Below are 20,793 nucleotides of genomic sequence, written 5' to 3'. Positions count from 1 at the left end.
ATTTCCTTATTTGTAGGTTCTTTTCAGTTGCTTTTTGAATCAAGTGTCTAATATAATAAGTAAATAGATGTGAAAAACACCCACAGAACCATGTAAATAATCTGGTCATTATTTACAATGGTCTACATTTCTAGAAAACAAAAACGCTAGCTTGGCCCCTACCATTTCAGAAAAGCATCACAGTAGTTCAAACCGTAGAAAAGTTCTTTTATATCACACAGATACACACATTGCTATTAATAACAAATGTACATTGAAAGAATGGGAATAGCAACTCAGTAAACCATTACATTTTTAAAGATTAAAATGTTTATTCTAAAGCAATAAAAAATGTAACTTTGAAAATCAAGTCTGTATTTATAGTGAATGAATGTTTATTTAGCACTCAGGGTTCCCCAAAATCACTGTTTTCTTCCAAAAAGCTGAAGTAAATATGGTCACAGAAGCAATATTTCTTTTGCTTTAATTATACACAAATAGTAAAGAAACAATTCAGGCCTACAATAACAAAATGTGCCCAGCTGTTTTTCTTGCTTGAAGTTGCAAATAGAAAATAATTTCTTACCTTATCAATTATCTTTTGAAAATGAACTTCTACAGTACAACTCTGAATATCCTTATGTTCATCAGAATTATGTATCAATACTGACAGCTTTTTAGACCTTATTTTTTGTGCTCGATAGCCAAAGACAAAAAGCATGGAATCAATAACATTGGATTTTCCACTGCCATTTGGCCCAATAATACAGGAAAAGCGCTGCATAAAAATAATTTAAAAGTTTAAATTTAAATAATCACATCAAAACTATTAATTTGTAGTAAAAAACTAGAGGCACTTAAAAGTTTTCATTATTAGAATATACATGAGTTTTCTTCTTTCTTTCTCTTTAGAATTAAGCATAAGGAGAGCTCCCCAAGAATGAGAGTGAGCTGGTGCTCGGAGGGAAACCACATACTCCAAAAACCCACTTTGAGTTTTCTTACAGCATGCTCTGCTCTAGCACAAGCTTTAGTATCTTCAATAAAACCATATTCAAAGTCTAATTCCAACATTTTGCAGAAGGCATTACAACAGCCAATGGGAAAACATTCCCTTATAAAAACACAGATTCAACATGAAAATGTCATTACTAAAGAGATGAAAAGATATCCGATAAAGAAAAACTAATTCCTGCTGTTGAAATCATTGGCAACATATTGTATGTGTCTACTAGGGTGTGTGTGGCAGTGTAAAGAGTCAGGATAGATAGAAAACGGAAATATCTTGCAATAAAGACGTATTATAAGTTCTTTAAAAGGGCAAATACCTTATGGAAAGGTCCCAGAATTTTCTCTCCAGCATAGGATTTGAAGTTTTGGTTTACAATATGAGTTATCATTAGTCGAGGAGCTCCAGCTTCACTGGCCATTGCTGGAGGTGGGGGTGGAGGAATACTACTCAAAATCTCTTCTAAACTTCTGTTATCAATTTCCTCACCTGGAGTCTCTAGGTTAACGGAAAGGCAAAGAGGCGAAAGCCTACATTAGTGTAATTGGGTGGAGGTCTATTTAAAGAACGGAATCGAGTGATGTTACATATGAAACCCAGGAAACTATTTTCCACACAAATATCCTAAACTCACGGGGATGGATAATCTTTTAGCTTAGTTTTATGAAAAGTAAAATTCGTGAAAGAAATACCTCCGTCATAAAATTCACTATATTTCCTAGAGGAGTAAAATCACCACACCATAAATATTCAAACCTGTGACTATCGCAGAGGTCCCTGTTTCCTATAGTAAACAGGAGACACAACCCAAACGACAGCAAATCCAACTGCACATGGCTGAGCACTTCAGATAACTCCCAAGCTCCAGTAACACGGTCACAGGAGTTTCACAATGGCTCTTATTTTCTACATTCGGAATACTACACGCTCTCAAATTAATTTTTCTCTTAAAGGCAATCGAAGGGGCCCAGCTGTTTTTTTTTTTTTTTGTCTTGCAGGGGATTGGCGTTCGGTTCCTAGCACCCACAATGAGTGAGCCTCGCCTATGTGCATATACTCCCCCCCCCACGCGACGCACTTTAAAAACTAAAAATTAATAGTGCACCAAAAAGGGCAATCCAAGGCAGAGGCTGGAGCGCACAAACTCTGCATCACATCCAGTTCAGTTTAGGGGCGGAGAGGCGCTCAACAACTCTGGGCTGACCGTGCCACTTTCAGCCAAATACAATAAAGATGTCAGTGCTACTCCCAAACATCACCGAAATCCACAACTCCTGCCGCTCACCCTCATCCCTTCCAGAACCGTTACAGCAAAACTGCCTGGAATTCCTTTGAAAACCACAGAGTGGCTTTCCGGAGCCGCACTTCTGGCAACACCGACCTTCCGACGTCAACCTGTCGCCCGCGCCCCGGCCACCCCAGCGGGTCCCCGCCGGTCACTCACCTGCAGCTGCAGCGCCGTCCGCTCCGCCGTCCGGTTGCTCCGGGTCCTCGTCCCGGTGGTCGCTGTCCGGGGAGGGCGGAGGCTCTCCCTCCTGGCGGCAGACGGAGGGCTTGGTACCCTTCCGCCGCATCGTGGCTGCGGCAGGAGAAAGCCCGGGAGTCGGGTCAGCCCCGCGGCTCGCAGCCGAGGTCCCGCGGCCGCAGGACGGGCTCCGCCCGTGACCCAACCCCACCCGCCAGCGCGTCCCCCGACCCCGCTGGCAGCAGGTAGCGGGTCCTCTGGAGAGCGGCTACCGCCACCACCGCGGGAGCGACCGGGCGGGACGGGGTTTCCGACCACCCAGGGAAGTGGGGAAACCTAGTTCAAGCTTGCAAACGCGCCCCCCGGCCCCGGGAAGCCATCTGGTGACATTCCCACGCCGTCGGGGCTGGGGATGCTCGCGCTCCGAGTTACTGAGAAGAGTTCGTCTCTAGAGCAGCCCCGACTGCCCAGCGGCTCCTCTCCCCCAACCCCCGCCATTTAGGTCCGGACGCCCGGACGGTCGGGGGAGTCGAGGTCTCTTCTCCTCACCGCCCCAGCGGAAAGGCTGGAGTCCCCCGCCACACGCTGTCTGTTAAAGGGGACTCGGGCAGCGTCTGCCCGGGATGGGTCACTTTCCGCGCCAGCGGGGGTCCATCCCTCCCGGGCCGGGGAGGAGTCCCGCCCAACAGTCGAAACCGTGCCAAGTCCCAGGGAGAGGCTGTGCGGGACTGCGGTCCCCCTCGGAAGGCGTGACGGGCAGGCCCGGGGAGGACGCCCCGGCCCCGACGGGCTCGCAGCCTCCCCCAGGAAGAGGCGCCGGAGCCGCCGCCCGGCGGCCGAGGGGGAGGGGTGACAGGCAGCGGAGCTCCCCCAACCGCCTCCGCCGCACTCGGCCGCTCGAGCTCCAGGCCTGTGCCGCCGGCAGAACCGGGGGACAGCACGGAAAAGTGTGACAACCCGATCCGGGAGGGAACTCCTTTACCTGTCGGCGGCTGTGCTCCGAGCAGAGGACTGCAAACCGTGCGACGGCCGCCCCCGCCCGCCCCCCGCCTCGCTCCCACCGGTGTCTCGGCTCCGGGTCCTTCACTCGAAAATGGCGCCTAAAATCCAAACTCGAACGGAAATTCGTTACAAATGCGCGCAATGGTTTCTGGGACCCGCGAATTTGAAAAAAAAGTGCGGCGGGTCCCACCGCAGTCGCCGGGCCGTTCGTGCGCATGCGCGGGTCCAGCCGGGGGTGGGGGGGTGGGGAGGACCGTGGCGCGAGGGGAGGTCGCGGCTGAGGAGGGACAGCGAGGAGAGTGACGCCTCTCCTAGGGTCGCCCCCAGAAACAGAGCCGTGGGAACTACAGCCCTTTGCGTCGTTGGGACGACAACATTTGGGAAACTGAGGAATTTTGATAAGGGGGGGGGAAACAAACCACCCAGCAGGGTCCCGCCCACAACTGATGTCCAATGACAGCCTTCGGTGAGAGGGCGGGCTCACTCGGGGGCGGGGTCTAGGGCCCGCTCCGGTGACTGCAACTGGCAAGTATCGCGGGAACAGGGAAGGAGTGGCGAACGCTTTCAGCGCTTAGAAATCACTATGGTGACGGGAAGGTCGGGAGGCTTCTTGGTAACTGGTCAGAGCTCTGAGAGCAATCGCCGCCGCTTTCCGGGAACTTGAGGTAAATTTCTTCACCTCCAGAGCCTTTGAAGGAAGGGCTTGGAAGCCGTGGCGGCCACTGGGACCTACCTTCCCTCACGCCGAAGACACGAGCTTTGCGGAGGATCAGTTGTCCCCCATCTCCTTCCAGCCAGCAGGGCTCTCTCTGTGTAGATGTTGGGATGTGGAGTTTCCCGGGAAAGCGAGGAGACCGGGGTTAGTGAGTAATCTGGTGGTCCACGTATGAAGAGCAATGGTTTCTGAACTGGTTTGTGTTAGTGTCACTAATGAAAGGTTTGGATTTAAAGTAATTATTTGGCCGACAGGGCTCCTAATGGGAGAAACGGTTTGCTCGTGTTAACTAGTTACCATTATGGTGGAATTAGTTCATAAACTGCATTTCTGTGCCTTGCACTCTGAAAGGAATAGCCAGAATTATTAAACAGATGTAAAGTTCCTTTTCCCGGAGAATTAGTTTCGTTAATGGACTTTTAACCTGAGTTTGAGGATCATGGTGGTGGGGACTCCGTTTCTAATTCTCCGAAAATTGTATATAAAGTTTTGTGTGTTTGTGCTTTGTATTTCTGGAGAGTTAGTTTTCCTTTAATTTTTGTAAAACTATCCGACTCACCCCACCCCCATGTTAAAGAATCACTCATTGGTTTGACTGCCTTCAATATTTATACAGCAACTTTTAAATTCAGAACTGTTGGCCTCTCCTTTTCTCTTTACCTATTTAGGGTCTGGCCTATTAGAGCAGCAATAAGCCTGTTTTATGAATGAATTTATATTGTTGCTCTGAAATGTATTATGGCTCTTAGATGCATAAAACCTAGTTGCAGTGATTCTCAGAAAATACTGGAGGGAACCCCCCCTCCCCACCCAGGTGTAAGCATTTGCTGGGGTTTGGAGATTGGTGTGGTATGAATACACATTTACTTAATACTGTAATGTACCTTTATATTTGTAGTTGAAAATAAATTGTCTTCATAGAACAAATGTCACCAAAAAAACTCAGTGAGTTTTTGGGGCGTGTGTAGAGGACTGGTAGGGATGACCAGAGGGTAAAGGGATTATGGTTAGGGGCTTCTGGACTCTTGTATTTTTGAGTGTTGTAAGATACCTACTATAAGAACGGTAGACTGGGCCAGGGTGGATGGTTCAGTGGTTAAAGGCACTTACTGTTCTTGCAGAGGACCCAGGTTCAGTCCCAGCACCCACACAGCTGCTTATAACTATCTGTAGTTCTAGTTCCAGGGGATCCATTGTCCTCTTCTGGCCTCCTCAGGCAGGAGGCATGCATGTAGTACACATACACACATGCAGATAAGACCGTCATACAAGTAAAATCACTATAGTAAAAAGGTGTGTGTGCCAGTCAGAGCAGAATTTAGTAGAAAAATGCAAATGGAAAACAGGGAGACTGGAGAGATGATTCAGCAATAGGAGCACTTGCTGCTCTCACAGAACCCACATGGGGCAGTTCACACCTTCCTGTAATTCCAGTCCAGGGGACCTGATACCCTCTTCTGGACACTGTCAATACTAGGCACACATACATACACACATACACACACACATACATACATATATACATACTTAATTGCAGGCACTCATTATACACTCATTATACACATTAAAAAATAGAAAACAACCCCAGATTCTATGATTTCTTTGGCTATATGATTGGGCAGTTTCCTCACAAAGTATCTCTGGGAGAGTTTATTTATAAAACTCAACAGCTAATGTCTATCTCATCCAATTGTTTGTAATTGTTCATCTAGTACACATAAGTAATTGATACTGCAATGTGATGACATATTTAAAGTGTGTGCTAATTATAAATAATGCCATAGCAAATTTGAGGAAGAGTAGCTTATGAAGGATCTTGAAAGACCAGTCAAGAGTATAGTTACAAACTGGGTGTGGTAGCCATTTCTTTTTTTCTTTTTTTGGTTTTTCTGAGACAGGGTTTCTCTGTGGCTTTGGAGCCTGGAACTAGCTCTGTAGACCAGGCTGGTCTCGAACTCACAGAGTGCTGGGATTAAAGGCGTGCGCCACCATTGCCCGGCTGTGGTAGCCATTTCTGTAATCCCAGCACTCGGGAGAGGAGGCAGGAGGCTTGCTGTGAGTTTAGTCTACATAGTGAGTTGGAGCCAGTGCTATACAATGATGAGGGAGGGAAGAATGAGAAGGAAAACCAATGATTGACGAGTATCTGAGGTGGGAGTGGGGTAGTTAAAGGAAGAGATCAGTGATAGCTTTAGTTAGGTTGTTATTAAACAGTCTTCACGTGGCAGGTAAGGAGTGCCTATACAATAGAAAGGAAAGAATTCAGTTATTTTATGCAGATATTTTTTTTCTAGACAGAATATTGCTCTTTTATGGTTTGATGGTTGAGTATAAACTTTTAAAGACAGTCCGAAATCTTTAAAAATTTGTAACTGTAAACTTTAAATCATCTAGATATCTGCTAATAAGCATACATTTATTTGAATAATGCATATTTAGAGACTATTGTGCAAAGTTTCAGTTAACAGAGATAGGAATGACCATCCTGTTGATAATAGCTTGGTGATGATGTGCTTGTCTGCAATGACTGGCGTTTTGGGCTACATCCCTAGCACAGGGGATTAGCAAAGCCTTATAGTATTGTAATCACACTGAAATGTTTACAGATCTTATTGCCTCAAAAATACCTCTGAGAAGATAGGAAGTAGAACAGCTATTTTCTGGAAACTTCACTTGAAAGATAGAATTGTGTCTTTTCCTGTGTGTTAATTATGGAAAGATATATCGAGGAAGAGAAAATAGGATCAGATAATTGGAATACTAGCCTAGTCTGGTGGCATTTGCTTGTAATCCTAACACTAGAGTGGCAGAGGCAAGACTATTGGGGTACAAGATCATTCTTGCCTACATAGCTAGTTTGAGGCCAGCCTGGGCTACATAAGGCTCTGTCCCAGAAACAAAAGTAAAAACGAAATAAAACAATGGAAAAGGAAAAATAGATAATAAGGATTTTATGGTTTAAATACAGAGAGGTTAGTACCACCAGAACAACTGAGGCAATACCATCTTTAGGATGTAAAAAGAACAAAGTCATATCTCAGGCCTTCTTAGATGACAAGTGACAGATGACCCAATCGAAGGTCCTTGAGAAAAAAAATTGTATCCTATAATTAGAAAATTATGTAAGCCAGCCCTATACCACTTTTCTAGTATCCAGAAGGCCATGGATTCCATGCCAGTAACACATACGCACACACAAACTCACACACACACACACGCACACCCCTTTGTAGCAATTAGACACCAGAGTTTGGTTTCTTACTTGCTTTGCATTCTATTATGGCATTATAGCATTATGGTCATGGTGCTATTTGGCACCTCCAGGCCCTCTGCTTCCTGGGATAAGATAGGTATAGTTACTAGAGCTGAAAACCTTGAAAGTTGAAGACCCAGGTAAGCTGAATTTTCCTTTCCATCTTTTATTTTAGAAGCAGTCTGGGCCACCTGTGAAATAGTGTCTGTACAGACAGACTAGAAGGCTCCAGTTGGCTTAAGTGTGGGTCTCCTGCTGGCTCTACTCCACCCACATTGAGTGGGTTTTGTATAGGTAATTTCCTTTTGTCTAGAAAAGAGTGAGTGTATACTGGGGGACCAAAACAGTGGTTTCTCTTCAAATACATAGCAATTACTAAGTGCTTACTACGTGTCGGGTGCTCTGCTGGGCACTTCATAAACATCTCATTATAACTGCTAATGGAGTAGGTTAAGCTTGAACACTCTTCCAGAGGTCCTGAGTTCAATCCCCAGCACCCACATGACTGCTCAAAACCGTCTATCTGTAATGGGTTGGATGCCCTTTCCTGGTGGTAGATGTACTTTGTAAACAAAGTGCCCCAATAAATTCCTGAAAATCAAAAAAAAAGTTAATAATAAGAAAATAAAATAGTTTCAAAAAAGATTTATTTATTAATGTATAAAATGTTCTGCCCACATGTATGCTTGCACACCAGAAGAAGGCCCTGGATCTCATTATAGCCACCATGTGGTTGCTGGGAATTGTATTTGGGACCTGTGGAAGAGCAGCCAGTGCTCTTAACCATGAGTAATCTCTCCAGCTCCAATCAATAACTTTTAGAAAATGAAAAGGATCAAGTACAGAGATTAGTAATCTTATGAAAAAAAATTCTTTTTCCTCCCTCCCTTCCTTTCTTACTTTTTTGTTGATCATCTGTATCCCCTGCTATCTTTCTCCAACTTCAACTGGATCCATCCCCACCTTCACCCTCCCAAATACATGCCCTCCCCTCCTTTGATAACGCATTGACTCTAATGCTGCATGGGTGTGGGGCCATCTACTAGAGAGCGTGGTCAGTCTACCAGGGACCACAGCCCTCAGGGAACTGACTGTCCTCCTGCTGCAGTCACTTGCAAATGGCTCGGGGTGAGGGCTCATGGGCCCCCATGTTGGGATGTTGACTACTTGATGTTGTGAAGGTCTTCTGCAGGCCACCACAGATGCTCTGAGTTCACGAGTGCAGTGGCGCTGCTAGTCCGGAAGATACTGTTTTGCCCCAGTTCTCTCTGACCTCTGGCTCTTACAACCTTTCTGCCTTCCTTTTTTGATGTTCCCTGAGCCTTGGAAAGAGGGGGTGTTATTGGGTCATAATCTTATTACTCACGACACACAGACACACACACACACCCACTTGCCTGGTACCAAAAATGGGGGAAATAGTCATCACTTCTCTTTGGCCTGGACACTATTGGGAACTTTCTAGTCTAAATACTTGCTTTTCCTTCTGGATTATGGAAATCCTATCTATTCTCTTTCCCCAGTCCTATTCATCGCTGCTGCCCCCACTTTTTCTTTCTTAAGTTTTTTTTCTTTCTTTTTTTTTTCTGAGACAAGGTTTCTCTGTAGCTTTGGAGCCTGTCCTGGCACTTGCTCTGCAGACCAGGCTGGCCTCGAACTCACAGAGATCTGCCTGCCTCTGCCTCCTGAGTGCTGGGATTAAAGACCTGTGCCACCATGCCCTGCTCCCCCATTGTTTTTTATATACCATCCATATTCACTTTATAGAACTCAGGTTAGAGTATGAAGCAAATAAGTTTTAAAAAAGGTGTAGGTCAGATCATACCATTCCTTCGGTCACACCCCCTGTACTCACTCTGTTCATCAAGGAGAAAATGGAAGCTTTTGACTTTCCAGATGCTGATCCTTTCCTGATTGGCTGCTAGTCCTGTCACTTCTGCTTTTGTGTTTTGAGTTGGCCTACAAAGTATAGTAGCTGGTGTGTTTAGAAGGCTCTGAAGGGGAAAGATCAGGGGCAAAATGGTAGTTCTGCCTGGCCTGCAGCAGTAGAGGCAGGGATGATGGTGACTTTCGACTATGATTTGCTGCGAAGTGACTGGATTGGGAGTTCACCCTGCTGGTGAATGGTTGGGATTCTCTCTCTCTCTCTCTCTCTCTCTCTCTCTCTCTCTTTTTTTTTTGAGATGAGGTCTTGCTGTGTAATGTAGATCAGTTTAAAGCTATTCCCTGCTGCTTTAACATTCTAAATGCTGGGATTGTAAGCATGTGCCACCACCGCTACCTGGTACGGTCAAGTTTTGTTAAACACATTTTTTTCCCTTTTCTCAAGCCTTATAAATGTTGACTCACATTGAACCAATAATTTGTAAATGATTTTAAGCTTCAAAAACAAAGGCACTGCTATTGTTGTTCTGTGTTTCCTATGTAGAGCTTAATGTTGTGTTCTAGAAATTCTCTACTGCCTTCCTACACCACTACTTAGACACCATTGGTTAGTCAGATCCTTCCCTACCCCACTATCCAGACACCACCAGTTGGTCAGATCCTTCACGTATTGAAAGCGCATTCCGTCCTGGTCTGGAAGACATGATGGCAGAACAGCTTTGTTGCGCCATGGCCATGAAACAGAAAGGGGAGTGCAGACTCAGCTGCCTCTCTCCAGCATTTTTGTTTTTTAACCAGTTTGGGATCCAAGCCAGAACAAGGTGCCTCAAGCCTGTGTTCAGGGTAGGATTTCCTTCCTCAGCTAAACCCATGGAAACATCCTCACAGACACCTTTTGGTGTGAATCGTTAATGCCCTAGGTATTCCTTATTCCAGCCAAGTTGACTATTGAAATTTACCAGACACGTGATCAGATAAAAAATACCTCAGTGTAGCATCCAGACTGTTTTGCACTTCTTCAAATAGGCTATTCACTACTATTCATTTCCTTTCTTTTCGTATTTAGTACTGTATCCAAGTGTACATGTCCTCCAGCTAAATGGAATATATATGGAAAAATCGTTCTGAGCCAGGGAGACTCTTCCCTGTCTTAGGTTGTTCTCCTCTGACTCTTTGACACCATATTTCTGAATGACTGGTGAACCATTAACAAAAACATACTGCTTTTACTGTGTAAAGGTTGATTTTGGTTTCTTCTGGTGAGGAAGTATCCTAACTATTATGGATATAATTACATTTTGCCATTCCAAATATCTTTTGGATTTCTGGTTGTAGTAGTATAATATGTAAATATCTTATCCATGGTTTGTCAATTCTGTAATTCTTTTGTACCTCTTTTAATTTTAATAAATATGAAGAACCAGGTCTTTATAAAGTATTATCCCCCTTCTCCTTCTCATAACGATGAACCAGCCTGCCTCATCTTAGGTTTAAAAGCCATCTTATAGTAAAAACAAAACTAGACTCATTGCTGTTTATGATTAAATTTGTTACTCAAGGATTGGGCTATGCCCCACCTGTAACCTTAACTACAAATGGTTCTGTACTGCCTGTTCAGGAAATGACAACCATGTCTATATTTCAAAAAGTTGTAATGACTATCTTGCAGCCCAACTTTTGTTTCAAAAGGTTGTTTGCTGTGGGATATTTGATTGCACTGTGAAACTCCAAGATTGTGTCAATAAAATTAACCTAGGATCAGGGTGCAGAACCAGCAACTAGTTGACAAGACCTGGGAATATGGACAGAGAGATGCACAGGAAGGAGTAGGGAGGGACTTAAAGATTTGTGGTCTTTTTGGTTTGGGGTGGTTGGAGAAATGCTTCTCTTGCTGGGTCTCTGGCCAAAAATGCTTCTCTGATCTAGCAGGTTTTTCACCCCAACATCTGACTTCCGAGTCTTTATTGGTACATAGAATGATAAAGACTTAGTGGCCTCTGCTTAAGCCAGTGCCAGCAGGAATCCTGCCAGGCCACAGTCTGAGCAACAAGGCGCTGATTGTGGGGATGTGGGGTACAGATGATAGTTAAAATATCAGTAGATTCAGGTGCGGCCACTAAATTGAAAGAAAACAGCAGTTGCTCTGACCACCTTGTGCTTACTGCTTGTTATGTTCTGTAACTCCACCTACTTTTCCCACCAAGACCCCCATGAAGAACTCCCCTACCCTGAGCTATAAAAGCCCTTATCTCCCCCCTACTTTTAGGGGGCAACAACCCATATACATGAATAAAAAAGCTTGCTTTAATTGATTTGGCTATGATAATTTGGGTCAGTGGTCTTTCTTCTGGCATCTTTGGGATTAATGCTAATTGGAAGGTCCTGGTGGATGGAAAGAGTTTCGGGAAAGCTAGAGTACTTAGTACCTATGCAGTGTGAAGTAAGTCATGTGTGTTCCTGTCTGCCACACACAGTTGTATACTTTTACAATTTAAGAGAAATCACCCAAAGAGAGACGTGAAGAGCGCTTTACCCCTTGCCCACCCAGAAGACTTCCTGAATTCGGGGGCGGGGGGTAGGTGAGAAATGGCCTTGAAGAGCCCCAGAGATTTTTTTTTTCAAATCTCTAGCCAGCACCTTCTTTGATGTAGTTCCCTGTAATTTTAGACCTGGTAAAGAGATTTTCGCCCTTTCAATTACAATCTCACTTGATTTTTTTCTACATTGTCTAGATATGCTGCTCAAAAGGAATATAAATGTAAATTGGACTCAGACAACTTAGGTTTCTCTTCATGTGAATCTTTTGATGATGCATTTATTTGGAGAGTGTTTATTATGTTTTTTTTAATTTTATTTGATAATTACATGCCTTTTTTTTTTTGGCAGGTTCTCTCTATTATGTAACTCTGGCTGTGTAGATTAGGCTAACGTTGAACTCACAGAGATCCATCTGCCTCCGCCTCCCTAGTGATTGTGTACCACAGTGCCCAGCTACATGCTAAAATTTGCTCAACTTAAAAAAATTTTTTTGAGGTGGGTTTTCATTATACTGTCCATGTTGGCCTCGTTCATGGGTTTAAGCAGCCTTTCTGCTTCATTCTTCTAAGTAGTAGCAGCCCCTTAAGCAGTGCAGGTGTTTTTTTGTGTTATTTGTAGCTATTGGGCAGTTTTCTTTTTTCTTCACAATAGATTGTAAGCTGCAGACTGAGCCACATGGTTGATAATATTGTACTGTTTCCATGTAAATTATAGATTTAAGGCACTTAAAAATGTAATTTAATCTTAGAATTTAACTGATGTATTCATTAGATGGCATCAAAACTGATTGAGGGCTTCCTAGTTTGCCAGATCTTTTGGTTTGTTGGTAGGCCAGCCTTTGGAATTTATTTTAGGAATTCATTTATTTACTGTATGTGTGCATGTATGCCATGGCGTACATGTGGAGTTGGAGGAGAACTTGTGGGAGTTGACTCTCTCCTTCCACCATAGGTCCTGCGGACTGAACTCAGGTTGTCAGACTTGGCAGCAGCTCCTTTCCCCACTGAGTCCTAACTGATCCTGGGAGTTCCTTATCCACTGAGGTTTCTTTTTAAAGGGTTTGTATTATGTATATTTGTGTGTCTGTGCAGGGGGGTGTGCATACTAGTACAAATGCGCTCAGAGGTGATAGGATCTCCTGTAGCCTGGAGTAACAGGTGTTTGTGAGCCACCAACCCAAGGTGCTGGGAACTGAACTTGGGTCCCCTGCAGTACATACCCTGAACTGCTGAGCCATCTCTCCAGCCCCAGATATAGTGGTGCTCTGGTAGTAGGCATGTTATAGAGAACATTGGGTGCTCAGTCCAAGGGCACTACCAATTCTTGGCTTCATTGTCGTACCCACTGACTTTCCTCCTCTTCCCAGGTATTAGAGGAATTGAAGATGCAGTTGTGTCCGTAGGATGCAGTGGATGTTGGTGTGTGTATTTGTGTGCACGTGTATGTGCACCATTGTTAATATTGCTGTGTGTCTTCTTTTTATCTTTATAGTGGCTACAATCAAGTGGTATTTAAGATCTCTCTGGAACTGGAGACATGAGGCTAAAGATATCTCTCTTAAAAGAACCAAAGCATATCCTTTTAACACTGGAACCCTCACTGCAGTCAGCTGGCTATGATACTGCCAAAGGTTTTCTTCTGCTTTTTTTTTTTTGTCTACTTGTTATTTTTCATTTCTTCAATGGTATTTTTTTTCTTTTTTTTTTTTGGCGACGAGGATGGGATTCGAACCCACGCGTGCAAAGCACAATGGATTAGCATTCTTGAATGGTATTTTATAGACAAATTGCTTTCAAAATATTTAAGACCCCAATTACAGGTATTTCTCCAAAGTATACTATGAGCCCAAAGTCTTACTTTGAAATATTTACTGACATTTTTATTATTCTACTTCTTAAGTATTTAAAAAGTATGCTTTGTATAATCTAATATACTAAAAAGAATCTTTAACAAAATCTGAATAATTGGCCAGACAGTGGTGGTGCACGTCTTTAAGCCCAGCACTTGGGAGGCAGAGGCAGGTGGATTTCTGAGTTCCAGGCCAGCCTGGGCCACACAGAGAAACCCTGTCTGGAGAAACAAAGAACAAACAACACAAAGTCTGACTAATGTGCTAAGCTGATCTGACACGCATGTGCTCATTTAGTTTTGCTTTATTTCTTTGTACTCTGAGAAAGTAGGGAGAGTCTGAAACAACTAGGGAAGTCTGAGCAATCAGTCCTTTACTACTTCACACAGGAAGGTGGCAGTCGTTAATCTTCCTTAGATCTACGACTCCTTTGTTTTGTCAGAGATCCTTCTGTTAAGATGGATGTTAAGAAGGCTGGAGAGATGGCTCAGAGGTTAAGAGCATTGCCTGCTCTTCCAAAGGTCCTGAGTTCAATTCCCAGCAACCACATGGTGGCTCACAACCATCTGTAATGCGGTCTGGTGCCCTCTTCTGGCCTGCAGGCATACACACAGACAGTATATTGTATACATAATAAATAAAATAAATATTTTTTTTTTAAAAAAAAAGAAGGCTTGACTGGCCAACTGGCTGGTTCTTCTCCCTCTTAGTCATTTCAGTCAGATCTCAAGCTGTTCCCCCGTGGAGTCGATTGCAGCTTTGTGAGGGAATAAGTGTTTGGACATGACAGGGAGAAATGCTGTGTCCGGGCACACAATTCCACCAGGGGAACCAGTCTGTCCTGAAAGCGCATGTGGGATTTTCACTTACATTTTCATTCACTTAGGATGAATCAGAGACTTAAAAGCCAAATTAAATAAAGAATTTGGGAATCGTATTTCATCTATCCCTATGCGTCTTGTAGGTGCAGTAAATTGTAACTGAATTATTCTTGACTTCAGTGTCAGAATTGTGAATTGTTGGAGTGGTGAGATGGTTCACGGGGTAAAGGTACCAGGCACCAAGTCCAATCTGAGCTCCATTCTTGGGGTTACATGGTGAAAGGAGAAAACTAATTCCTGCAAACTCCTGCCAGATGTCCTCTGACCTTTATATAAGCATGGTGGCGGTGCGCGCGCACACACACACACACACACACACCCATAATAAATAGTAAATATAATGTAAAAATTTAAAACACTGTATTGTCAATTAACCATAAGTAACTAAGGCTGGGGGTGTAGCCATCATACACACTGCCCATAAGTGAAAACATAAAAATAGGTAACTAAAACGAAAGCAGGAGAAACAGTAAGATGGTGTTCCAGCCATGGGGCGTTAGCATCTCTAGAGATTACCATCGCAATATGTAACTGCACAAGACAGTTCACTGTTGGAGTTTAGTCTTCTTAAAAATTAATGTTTTTAACTTATTAAGGTAGTATGTGTTACCAGGCACTGTGACTCATGCCTTTAATCTCAGCACTTGGGAGGCAGAGGCAAATGGGTCCAGCCTGATCTACATAGTGAGTTTTAGACCAGCCATGGCTACACAGGGAGACCTTGTCTGAGAAAGAGGGAGAGGGCTGGTGAGACAGCTCAGAGGCTAAGGGTAGTTATTGTTCTTGCAGAGGACCCCAGTTCAATTCCCAGCACTCGGTGGCTCGCAATCATCCATAACTCCATATCTTAGTTAGGTTTTTATTGCTGTGCTAAAACATCAACGACCAAAACAACCTGGGGAGGCAAGAGTTTGTTTCATCTTCCTGTTCCACTAACTCAAACTGGAGGAGCCTGGAGGCAGGCGCTAATGCGGAGGCTGTAGAGGGATGCTGCTTGCTGCTTGTCTCTCATGGCTGGCACGGCACCCTTCGTATGGCACCCAGGACCCCCAGCCCAGAGGTAGCACTGCCCACAGTGGGCAGGGCCCTATCTATCATCCGTCTAGAAAAACACATCACAGCCCAATCTGGTGGGTTATTTTCTCAGAATTTTGAAGTTACTTCCTTCCAGATGACTCTAGGTATGTCAAATGGACACAGAATTAGCTAGTACACTCCAGTTCCTGTAGACCTGAAGCCCTCTTCTGACTTCCACAGGTATCAGGCATGTATGTGGTGCACAGACATACATGCAAGCAAAACACTCATTCACATTAAATAAATCATACATCTTAGATAAATTAAAACAATCTTAAAATTATAACTATATATGCATTTTAATAACTTAAGTAATAATATATATATAACTATATGTATCATTAGTCTTCCTTTTTTCCTGTCTCTCAACATAATTTCCTACCTTTTGATTTTTTTACTTACTGATTTTGAGTGTTTGTATGTATCTTTTGGCCATACTTAAGGAATATCTTCTATGACAAATTTTCTTCCCTCTCTGACTGACTTTCTTTGATTTCTATCCTTACAACTTGTTTGGGAGACTTTTCCCTTTATATGGAAAAAGAATTATTAAAAGTCACACAATGAGCTGAGTAGTGGTGGCACACGCTTTTAATCCCAGCACTCGGGAGGCAGAGGCAGGTGGATCTCTGTGAGTTCCAGGCCAGCCAGGGCTGTTACACAGAGAAACCCTGTCTAGGGGGGAAAAAAAAGCACACAATGAAAATAGACTTTTAGAAGCTAGAAACCATTCGGCTATTTTCCTTTTTATGTCTTCTTAACCAAACACCACATCAAGAGTTAGTTAGCTGTGTGGGTTGGACGACCGCTGAGGAGCTGTACTCATGCAGTGATGATCACCAGATAGTGAAGTGGAACCTGCTGACCAGTGAGACCAGCCTAATCGTAAAGCTGCCTGATGACATCTACCCAATAGATCTTCACTGGTTTCCCAAAAGCTTAGGCATGAAGAAACAGACTCAGGCAGAAAGTTTTGTCCTCACGAGTTCTGATGGTAAGTCTTGTTTGTTTGTTTGATGTGCCTTGGTATCTTGCCTGCATGTCTGTCTGTGTGAGGGTGTTGGATCCTGGAGTTAGAGACAGTTGTGAGCTGCAGTGTGGGTGCTGGGAATGGAATCCAGGTCCACTGGAAGAGCAGCCAGTGCTCTTAACCATTGAGTCATCCCTCCAGCCAGCCCTACAGGTGGCAAACTTTCAATGAATGTCCTATGCGCATCTGTGTATTGAAGATACAGTCTAGTACTATGATTTGTGCCTGGGGTTGTTTTACAAGACTGCTGTTTGATGTAGATAAACTGTCATCTGCACATTTTATTTCCCTGTATGACCGTGGTGATTTTGAAGGATTCAGACCAGTTATTTTATAGAAAACTCCTTAACTTGACCTTTTCACTGTTTCTTTATGATTTGATTCAGCTTACAAGTTTTTAGTGGAAATACTGGGAGACTCATGGTGTTGATTTGACACGTTATTGTGGTGTTAATGCTGTACCCAAGAGCAAGTGCTTTCTAAGTTAATCTGTGATGTTACTATTTCTCCCCCAGTTTTTGATTTGTTCTGCTTTATGCATATGAGTATTTTGCCTACATATATGTATGTGCACCACACGTGTGCTTGATGCTTGCAGAGGTTAGACAAGGGTGTCAGATGTCTGTAACTGGAGTTAAAGATGGTTGTGAGCCACCATGTGGATGCTGGTCTTCTGCAAGAGCAACAAGTGCTCTTAGCCGCTGAGCCATCTTCCAGCCTCTATGTTCTCCCTTTTAATAGCTTGTTTATAAAAACATATTTTGAGACTACATAGACATAGTCTGTTTCTTAGACTTCTTCCCATTTCTAAAAATCTACTGATGATTCTTGGCTAGATCATTTATCATTTAGAGAAGCTGCCGAACCATGCTTTTCTATTTCTATAATCCTGTCCCTTGTTAAATAGTTGGTATTCTGCTTCAAAGAAAAACTTTCTGTCCCATGGCCACTTGTCTTACTTGGTTAAATGTTAGATTAGCCTCATAGAAGTTTATTTTATTTCATAAATATTCTGTTACTATAATTTTTTAATCTTGATTTTGAAATTGTCCCATATTTGGCCTCTGAGAGCCCCATCAGTGAAGCCAGCCACATTGGTTTTTGTTTTTGTTTTGTACATGTATTCATCATTTCTTGAGCATTTCCTTACTGGCACAAGATGTCCCAAACTAATCTTCTAGTTCTTAATTCCATTTTCTAAATTACTCTTTCCAAACAGGCCTGTTTTTAGATGGTTAATGATATTTAAAATCCAAGATAGGGCCACTGCTAGCAATGTTTGTTCTAATGGGTATGTCTCCTCTTCAGACTCTTCATCAAACAGAACTAAGACATGGGATTACAAATGTATACTTCAAAAATTAGGACCATTCAGTGGGTAAAGGCACTTGCTGCCAAGCCTGGTGGCCTGAATTCAATCCCTAGAACCCACATTGTGGGAAGGAGAAACTGACTTCTGTACGCTGTCCTCTGACCTCCACATGCATTCTTTGGTGCATGCCCCTTCCCCAAAACATAAATCAATGTAAAAAATTATTTTTAGATGCATGCCAGTAGCTAGTTCTCTATCTCTTTCTATCTAAACCTTGAGCATATTTTGGTAACACCAATTCTAATTCAGTACCACAGGGTTTATTTTAGTTTTCCTTCTTCTGATACTTGGAAACATTGAGGAACTACAGTTATCATTATCAGTAAATCAGTATATACACTTATTTGTTTAATTCTATAATAGGTAATTTTCAAAGTTAATAACCCAGACTCACTGTGTAACCCAGGCTGTTCTGGAATTCACTATCCTTCTGCCTCTGCCTCTTAAGTGCTGACATTACAGCTGTGTCCCAACCTATGGACATTTGTAGGGCTTCTGTGATCTCTCAAAATGTGTTTTACATCTTTCAAATATATTTAATTAAATCATTTTCTCATTTGTAATTAATTTGGATTAGTCCAGAAAAGTTAGAATTAATTTATCTTTTATTTAGTAAGAGATTACTTTTGTTATTTAGGGCTTAAGTATATTTTCAAATCCAAATCACCCATTTCTTTTGCTTACTAAATGAAATATACTATATGTGAATATCTCTCATGCCACATTTTTTGCATCTTTTTTTATTAGATTTGTGTTCCTTGAGATTAAGAATTATGACATTATTTTCTCTTATGCCTTTAGTGCCCAATAACTAATTATTAGTTAACTAATGCTAATTAATCATAGTGGTAAATTATTTGTGTCTTAATAAATAAGCTTGCCTGAAGATCAGAGGGCAAAGCAGCCACACTAATCATCCATACAGGCCAGGGAGTGGTGGCACACACCTTTAATTCCAGGACTTGGGAGACAGAGGCAGAGGGATCTTTGTGAGCTCTAGGCTACACTGGGCTACACGAGACTGATACAGAAACAGATCCAGGTGGTGCTAGTTCACATCTTTAATCCCAGTTCTTGGGAGTCACACACTTTTCATCCCAATACTAGGGAGGTGGAGACAGGAGTGATAAGGCTGGGGGAAGAGACAGGAACTCAGTGGAGTATGGAGTCTGAGGATTTGTGGAGACAGGACCTCACCCTTTTGGTCTGAAGGTTTGGTAGAGATAAAAGGTCTCTATAGTGCTTGGCTGCTTTGCTTTTCTGATCCTCAGGTGTTGAACCCCAATATCTGCCTTGGGTTTTATTATTCATGCTACAGAACTCAACAGATGTTTTCGTATAAATTAATGAGTAGGTTCTCACGTGTAATTTCCTTTAGGTAAGTTTCATCTGATTTCCAAGTTAGGAAGAGTGGAGAAGAGTGTGGAAGCTCACTGCGGGGCCGTGCTTGCGGGAAGGTGGAATTACGAGGGAACGGCACTGGTGACAGGTGAGTTCTCTGCAGCCGTCTCTCCCGTGTGCCAGGGTTAAGACCAGGCCCTCATATGCTAGGTGAGCATCTACTGCCCAGCAATAGCCTCCAGCTCCAGGGTAACATTTGAAATGGGTTTGTAGAGAAAAGGTTTCCAAGAAAATATTTTCATTGTTCTAGTTTCATTTCTATGCTGTGATAAAATATTGTAACTGAAAATGACATCTGGAAGCTGAGGGTCTAAGGGTTTGATTGAGCTTATGAGTCCAGGTTTTAGTGTGTTTTAGTGGGGAAGTCAAGGTAAGAACTCAAATTATATCCTCAATCCAGAGCAGAGAGAGAACAAACACTTGAGCTTTTTTTGCTGTTGGTAGTTCTGGGCTCAGCCATGAAGTGATGCTGCCCACAGTGGGCTGGGTCTCCCCACATCGATGAACAGTCAAGATTGCCCCCCACAGGCATGACCCCTGGTCAACTTGATCCAGATAATTTCTCAGTGAGATTCTCTTCCCAGGTGGCTCTAGATGTGCAAGTTGACATTTAAAACTAACCACCACGTGCATTTAGCAGCAGCCTGTTTCACCTTCTAGTAGCCACAATTGTCACAGCACTAATCTAGACTGCTGTGTCAATGGCATCATTCAGAATATTTTATTTTTTCTTCATTTTCTATCTTGAGACAGAGTCTTGATACGTAGTACAGGCTGGCCTGGTATTCATTTTGTAGGTCAGTCTGGTCTCCTCCTGCCTCAGCCTTGTGACTGTTGGAGCTATGGTGCCATTATGTCCATTTCTTGAGTATCATATTGTTACTTTTATTTGTGACTTTTGGAATATGTTCTATCAAAGAAGGCTTTTAGGATGATCAAGTCCACGAGGTGTGGTGGTGCATGCCTTTAATCCCAGTACCTGAGAGGCAGAGGCAGCTGGATCTGAGTTTGAAGCCAGCTTGGTCTACAAAATGAGCAGCCAGGGCTACATAGTGAGACCTTGTCTCGAAAAACTAAGAACAAACAAAACAAAACAAAAAGATCAAGTCCCTAGAGTAAGTAACAGTTACAATTTTAGAAAATTCCGAAATTGAAAATATTCTCCTATAACTTACCTTCATCTCGCTTCTCTCTCCCATCCCAGCTCTGCTCTAGGTAGGACTTACTGCTTTAGTCACCGACTGCTGCACTAGTTACTCAACACTTAAACAGCAAGCGTTGAGTATGTGGCCATTTCCGTAGGTCTGGGAGCAGCTTTTGTGGGTGGGTATTTCTGGC

General features: G+C 43.1%; 2 protein-coding genes across 4 annotated transcripts in view; one reads left to right on the top strand and one right to left on the bottom strand.

Moving 5' to 3' along the window:
- Smc4 (structural maintenance of chromosomes 4) overlaps positions 1 to 3,572 on the bottom strand; it is a 33,238-nt gene extending 29,666 nt beyond the window's left edge. Inside the window, exons 1-4 of the mRNA XM_075950831.1 lie at positions 3,436 to 3,572; positions 2,433 to 2,567; positions 1,308 to 1,486; positions 566 to 757 (exon numbers count right to left, since the gene is read on the bottom strand). Of these exons, the coding sequence (XP_075806946.1) occupies positions 566 to 757; positions 1,308 to 1,486; positions 2,433 to 2,562 (501 nt within the window). The 5' untranslated portion in view covers positions 2,563 to 2,567; positions 3,436 to 3,572. The remainder of the gene's footprint in view (positions 1 to 565; positions 758 to 1,307; positions 1,487 to 2,432; positions 2,568 to 3,435) is intronic.
- A 417-nt stretch (positions 3,573 to 3,989) lies between these two features.
- Positions 3,990 to 20,793, top strand: part of Ift80 (intraflagellar transport 80) — a 76,736-nt gene continuing 59,932 nt past the window's right edge. Inside the window, exons 1-5 of one of the 3 annotated variants that reach the window (XM_075950833.1) lie at positions 4,004 to 4,120; positions 12,797 to 12,903; positions 13,337 to 13,420; positions 16,427 to 16,646; positions 19,433 to 19,543. In XM_075950833.1, the coding sequence (XP_075806948.1) occupies positions 13,382 to 13,420; positions 16,427 to 16,646; positions 19,433 to 19,543 (370 nt within the window). In that variant the 5' untranslated portion in view covers positions 4,004 to 4,120; positions 12,797 to 12,903; positions 13,337 to 13,381. Of the gene's footprint in view, positions 4,121 to 4,242; positions 4,315 to 12,796; positions 12,904 to 13,336; positions 13,421 to 16,426; positions 16,647 to 19,432; positions 19,544 to 20,793 lie in introns of those variants that run through there. The other 2 variants (XM_075950832.1, XM_075950834.1) reach the window with 2 other exon arrangements.

The sequence above is a fragment of the Microtus pennsylvanicus genome, chromosome 16, assembly GCF_037038515.1.
Source record: "Microtus pennsylvanicus isolate mMicPen1 chromosome 16, mMicPen1.hap1, whole genome shotgun sequence".
Lineage (NCBI taxonomy): Eukaryota > Metazoa > Chordata > Mammalia > Rodentia > Cricetidae > Microtus > Microtus pennsylvanicus.
This window is presented reverse-complemented; position numbering and strand designations above follow the sequence as displayed.